Below are 6742 nucleotides of genomic sequence, written 5' to 3'. Positions count from 1 at the left end.
AAAAGATCAAAACACCCTAACCTTTCCTGGCTGAGGCAGATAGGTACAAGACAGGTCTTATCCTAAAGAAGCCCCAAATTTTCAAGGCTGAAGGACTCAGTGAGAATATATTCAATACATGTGAAAATAGGGAAACCCACAAACACCCAGAGTAACAGGAAAGGGTTTGTCCCTGACCTGATTTAGGGACCATCTCTCAGAGACCCAGAGAAGCCTGACATGTTAGAGCTTCAGCAACCTTCAGTGAAGCAAGGCTGAGGTTCCTCCCTCACCATGAGAGGCGTCACGTACATCTATGTGGATAATGTGGCCCACTTGTCCTGTGGCCTGTATACAAAGCCACCACCTCTTAGATTTCTCTCAGTCCTGAGAGTATAGCACTGACTGTGCCACTCAACCCTCAGAAGCACAGACTCAGTGAAGAGGCACACACATGCCTCTTGGGGCTGGGGACATGGGGCCACTTGGGGAGTAAATTCAGGGCCCTAGGTACCTGGACCATAATGAGAGGCAGGGACATGGACTCAAGAGTATGCACCAAAAAAGGCTTATCTCAAAAGGAGGTGTTTTTTGTTTATAGTGAACCTCCAAAAATTCTTAAGCCCACAGAAGGGCCTTTCGTATTAACTATGGCTATACATGGGTGGCTCAGTGTTAAGCAATTGCCTGCAATGCAGGAGACCCATGAGATGCAGGTTCAATCCCTGGCTCGGGAAGACCCCCTTCAAGAGGAAATGCCAACTCATTCCAGTATTCTCACTGGGCCAGTGAGACACTCCTATGGACAGAGGAGCCTGGAGGCCTACATTCCACAAGGTTGCAAAGAGTTGGACACGATTGAATTACATTACATTAACTATATTAACACAGAAATACACACACACACACACACACACACACACACTCCTAGCATGGCATGAGCCAAACAACCAATCTGAAGCCTTTCAAGTGACACTCAGATCAGATCAGACCAGATCAGTTGCTCAGTCATGTCCGACTCTTTGCGACCCCATGAATCGCAGCACCCCAGCCCTCCCTGTCCACCACCAACTCCCGGAGTTCACTCAGACTCACGTCCATTGGGTCAGTGATGCAATCCAGCCATCTCATCCTCTGTCGTCCCCTTCTCCTCTTGCCCCCAATCCCTTCCAGCATGAGTCTTTTCCAATGAGTCAACTCTTCGCATGAGGTGGCCAAAGTACTGCAGTTTCAGCTTTAGCATCGTTCCTTCCAAAGAAATCCCAGGGCTGATCTCCTACAGAATGGACTGGTTGGATCTCCTTGCAGTCCAAGTGACACTACATGGATAAATTTCTACTTGGACTGTTATTTCATTAGGCAACAATGCAAAAAGGTCTTGTGCCTTTTTTCTTTGTTCTAGCCATAAGTAATACTCTGTGATAATACATTTTTAAATGACAAAACCAGTCATGGAAAAGGGTTGTGGATACCTTACACTAACTTCACTTTAACAAACCTTTATGAAGCACCTATGAAGAAGAAAACACAATGCTTTAGAAGAGACGCATAGAAGCCTATAAGTTCCGAAGCTCACACTTGAGGGAGTCGGGGAGAAACATTAATAAATAATGTTAATATACTCAAGGATATGAGATGAACTAGCACAGAAAATAGGAAAAGGTATTGCTGCTAACTAGCGAGCATTCAAGTGGCCTAAACTAAATACAGAAATAAGGCCTTCTACCCCAAACCCCTGGTTCTCTCCTCTGATCCTCGCTACTCTGCTCAAATAGCACTTTACAGTTTTCCTTCAGTAAGTTCCAGATATTAGGCCCATTTCTCCTTTCAATTTTCTTTAGATGAGGAGATATTTCAGACCTCGACCAAGGTACAGAGATTACTACACCCATGCAACCATCGCTCATCTTAAAAACAAAAGATTACAAATAAAATTTAAACCTATTATACCTCTCCCCAGTTGAAATCTCCCTCTATTGAATAAGATTTAACCACTGTCATAAATGAGGTTATTGTTTTCATACACACCTTTCTGCATGCTACATATGTATGCATCACTCCTAGTTATACCTTTTACTACAAATATATGAACCTATAATCGATATAAGAACTGTTGCATCTTTTTAAACTTCACATATGTATGGTATCATAATGCCTTTCCCCTTTCAGAAGTAGGTTTTATCTATTTGTTACTTCGACCCCTGAACCTTTGCCCCTTGCTATAAGCTGTATTTTGTCCCCCTAAAAAGATATGTTGAAGTTTTCCCCCTTGAACCGGTAAGTGTGACATTGTTTGGAACTAGGATATTTGCAGGTATAATAGTTAAGATGAGGTCATACTGGATTAGGGTGGGTCCTTAATTCAGTGTGACCGTTATCCTTATGAGAAGAGAAAGGACAAAGAAACAGACAGGGGAAAACGCTATGTGACGATGGAGATGCCAACGACTGACAGCAACCACCAGAAACTAGGAGAGTGGCGTGAAACACATTCTCCCTCAGTGCCTCCGGAAGGGACCACCCTTGCTGATACCTTGACCTCAGACTTCTGGCCTCCAGAACTGAGATAACGTATTTCTGTTGTCTTAAGCCATCTGGTTTGTGGCAATTTGTTACGGTAACCTTAGGACACTCACACACCCCTCTTTGTGTCTCAAGCCCCTGAGAATTCTAGTGTCTTCCTAAGTCCAGATCTTACCACCCTGTTTAGTTTACCTGCAACAGTACCAAGTCAGTGAATTAAGGATGATCCTGCAGTGGGTGTAGTAAACCTTTCCCCCACTGCTCTAAAGCAGTGGTTCTGAAACTTCAGTGTGCTTCAGTAGCACCTGGAGGACTGTAAAACCCTGATGGCTAGCGGCCTACCCTCAGAATTTCCAACGCAGTAGGTCTGGAGCAGGGTCTGAGAATGTGCATTGCAAACAAGTTCCCAGCTGATGCTGATGCTGCTGTTCCAGGCAAGCTAGGTCATCCAACAGTTCCTTTCAATAAAATATAGTAGAGGCTAGGGCACCATCACGCAAATTATTTACAATCGTATATTTTAATTTATTTGGGGCTGCAATAAAAGGATTTAAAACAGGCTTGACAAATAGCGGAAAGAAATCCCTTTCAGTGACAGTAAGGTGGGCCAAAATAAATAGAACAATGATAGATTTGAGTCAGTGGTATTTATGGGGAAAAAAAAAACAAAAACAAAAACTACAGCTTATTTGTTTCAAACAAGCTTTTATTTCCAATGTGAACAATACTAACAAATTATCTGTAAAATGTAAGTGTAAAGTCAGATGTCAGTAGTTAATACCACTTTGGGGCATTGAAACTTTGAAACAAAATTAGTATTTCAGGCTAATGAAAACAAGAATATCCATGAAGAACAGATTCATCTTTTCTTTTGCTGTCTGCTTTTTCTATGCCTTCCCACTGTAGGATGAAATAAGAGCCAGTTAACAATTGTACCTGAATAACATGCAGTGACTTTCTAAATATGAGTCAACACTATCTACATCTGTTTTCTCAATGTTTTCTTCTTGTAACTCAGACCCTTGGTGATCAGGGTGCACATCATTGCTCACGCAAAACTTACCTCCCTCTTGCCCACCACTATAAATGCTTGCTGTTTCCTTGAAAGGCCACACTGTGATTTAAATAAGTCATTCCACCTTAAAAACTGGTGTTCCCTTGCACAAATCATCAATCCCTTATATTTCCAGACCTTCAGTTTCCACATGTGTAAAATGAGGATAAGGCTTTATCAAACATCTACATGCATGAAAATTAAGAAAGAGTGAGAGATTGAGTGAGAGAGACTAAAAGATGAATTAATAGAGGAAAGCGAAACAAAGATTTAATTACCAACTCAGTGACAAGCAATAATATTGTTGAGTCTAGTTTCCTTTTCTTTTGAATAAAAAATCTAAATTGAACTAATATTTGTGAATCAATCCTGAAGTGCAGTTCTCTTGAAACCCTTAACGTCTCACTACTTTGTAAGGAATCGCTTTCTCAAAGTCATTGCCAGTACAAGAGACTACAATTCTGTGGCCAGGTGATGATGACCCAGCTAATGCATGGCCTAGTCACTGTAGCTGCTGCTTCTGGTGACCATTCTCTAAACAAGCACTGGTCTCCATTTCCAGGTCTGGTAAATTTCCCATCTGTAGTAGACTTAAAGCTACAGGACAAAGGACTTGTGGCTATAAATGAAATACATTTCAGAACACACTGCCTCCTACATTATCTAGAATTCATTATTAACAATAAACTGTTTTTCCAAAATTAAATTTCAACAATTTTCTTATGTACTTTACAGAAGAAAAATTAAAAAATATAAAGCTGTTTTTAACAGGTATGTGTCAGGAATGGTTATGTCGTACGAAAGCCTATACAATAATACCTGTATTATCCAGAGCTGCTTTTTGCTGAGACCACATCCATTCAGAGTCCTTCAGGTTTTTCCTTTCCAGCCTCTTCCTCTTCATCAGTGTTTTCATACTGATCCTCACCGTCATCATTGGGGCAAAGTGATGCAGACATTGGGGTCGAAAGTTGGCAGGGAAAATATCCCAACTGAAAATCAGCAGCAGAGTCTGGGCCTGAGAGAAGAGAAATAGGTTTAATAAAAGAAACAACAAATAATACCTGGATACATTTCTAGCCTCCCATCATGTCTGCTGCTTGACAATTTTCACAAACATTTTCCCCCTCTCTCCAGTAGATCGGCACACAGATCTCTCTGATTATTTCTGGCCCCTTTGGAGAAGGGATCCGAATCATTTGATACTGGTACCATTTTGTATGGGTTTGTAGGAACTTCAATGGAAAAAAATGCTCCTTTGACTTAAAGACAAATTCTATGGGGATGCTCACAGATTCCTCAGTCGCTGAAAAGTGCCCCTGTGCTATGTCATCATTTTCTCAGATCCTCCTACCGAGAATATTCACATTTGTTAAAGCCGTTGACCAAAAGGGAGGGATGCCACTTGTTTGCCTCTAGGTTGGTAGAAGGCAGCATGCTTTTTCTCGAGACCATGAAGGTCTACAGAACTGGGCTTCCACTTGTGTCAATTGTGCCCGTAGGTTTTTGAGAGTTCTGACCCACTGCGTGACTGCTAGAAACCTATCTGCCTTTGAGTTCAATGGCCCCACAAGGGCTCAGCCACCACTTGCCCGCCTCAGCCCCTCCGGGATCACAGGCCTCAACCTCCCAGTCTCAGAGGCAGCAGTCAGGGCTTGCTCGCCCAGAACTCGGCCTCCACTGCTGGTTCCTCTGTCTTCTAGGAAGCAACCCCCTCCGCAGGATACCGCAGCTCGCAGGGTGGAGCACCCTCCACCGGGTACTCACCCTGCAAGACTCTGCCTCCCTCTCCCACGTCTTCCTGCTCCTGAGGAGGCACCGGACCTTTTCCAGGATCCGAGGGTGGCTGGGAGAGGCCCCTGGCCATCAGGCGGTCAGTGGGAGGCCGGAACAGGACATGTCTGTTGTTATGGAAATTGCGTAGAAAGGAGTCGAGGTGACTCCGGAACAGGGGCCCAAACGTCTCCATGCAGAACCCAAGGCCTGTAACACCTGCCGCACCCTCCTGCTCCTTCTTGTCCTCCTCTTCCTCGCCCTCTCCAGACAGGTGCTCCTCCTCCTCCAAGTCGAAATCAATCTCACCCTCTTCCTTGTCCTCCTGCATCTCTACAGCTTCCTCCATCTCCTCCTCCTGTAACGGCTGTCTACCACATTCCGCTTCCACTGCGGCCTGTGGCGAACCCTGCTCCCCGGGAAGGGCTCTGGAGACCTCCAAGGAAGCCAGAAGAGCCGTGGCCTCCTCGACTCCTTCCGTCCCCTCCCAAGCAGATGCTTGGACCCCAAGAAGACTGGGGTCGCGGCCTGCCCCGCCACCAGCTCTATCCGGGCCACCTGGGATCCAATCGTTCTCCTCTGTGGCAGACATGGCAGGAGAGACGTGCCAGACAGTGATCGTCCTGCAGTGAGGTCTGTGGGGAAGATGGCGGCCGCAGGGCTGAGTGTTGCGCTGAGGAGACGCTGTTGGCAGTGGGACCGCGGGGTGGGGGTGGGGACAGCAGAGACGTCAGCTGCACAGGGAACAGGAGTCTGCGACTTGCTGGTGTGGGCCCCACAACAGGAATGGTGAGGGGGTGGCCCGCAGACCGGCCCACCAAGACCGAAGCTGAGCTGGCGGCGGACAAGGCGGGAAAGACCCTGATGGGCTGGCGACGGTAGGTGGAGCTGGAAGGGTCAACCGCAACCACTTCCTCCAGCGCCAGCTCTAAGCTCATTTGCCAGGAGGCAAGGATTGGCATGACCACCGTCCAATGAGTGATCAAGGCTTTCAGATTGCACGGAAGCCTTCCTGCTCCAGGTCATACTTTGAGCCCACAGGAGTCCCTTCCTTCACATTGCTGCTGCTGCTGCTGCTAAGTCCCTTCAGTCGTGTCCGACTCTGTGTGACCCCATAGACGGCACCCCACCAGGCTCCCCCATCCCTGGACTCCTCCAGGCAAGAGTACTGGAGTGGGTTATCATTTCCTCCTCCAATGCATGAAAGTGAAATGTGAGTGAAGTCGCTCAGTCGTGTCCGACTCCTAGCGACCCCATGGACTGCAGCCTACCAGGTTCATCCCTCCATGGGTTTTTCCAGGCAAGAGTAGTGGAGTGGGGTGCCATTGCCTTCTCTGTCCTTTACATTGCACCATTGCAAAAACGAAATGGCAATGTCCCTACAGGCGGCACCCTGGGATATGGGAAGCTGGA

General features: G+C 46.2%; 1 protein-coding gene across 2 annotated transcripts; it reads right to left on the bottom strand.

Annotated features, from left to right (window-relative positions):
- Positions 1-3199: 3199 nt before the first annotated feature.
- LOC129639276 (uncharacterized) lies at positions 3200-6231 on the bottom strand. 2 transcript variants are annotated; one of them, XM_055564332.1, is made up of 4 exons: positions 5888-6230; positions 5324-5687; positions 4376-4574; positions 3200-3402 (listed from the first exon to the last, which is right to left on the bottom strand). In XM_055564332.1, exons 2-3 carry the CDS (start codon positions 5676-5678, stop codon positions 4417-4419), a joined length of 513 nt encoding a protein of 170 aa, XP_055420307.1. In that variant the 5' UTR covers positions 5679-5687; positions 5888-6230; the 3' UTR covers positions 3200-3402; positions 4376-4416. The 2 variants fall into 2 exon arrangements, with proteins under 2 accessions (XP_055420307.1, XP_055420306.1); XM_055564331.1 differs by having other exon boundaries at positions 5324-6231.
- Positions 6232-6742: the final 511 nt, after the last annotated feature.

The sequence above is a fragment of the Bubalus kerabau genome, chromosome X, assembly GCF_029407905.1.
Source record: "Bubalus kerabau isolate K-KA32 ecotype Philippines breed swamp buffalo chromosome X, PCC_UOA_SB_1v2, whole genome shotgun sequence".
NCBI classification, from domain to species: domain Eukaryota; kingdom Metazoa; phylum Chordata; class Mammalia; order Artiodactyla; family Bovidae; genus Bubalus; species Bubalus kerabau.
Note: the sequence above shows the minus strand (reverse complement) of the source record. Positions and strands in the feature narration are given on the sequence as shown.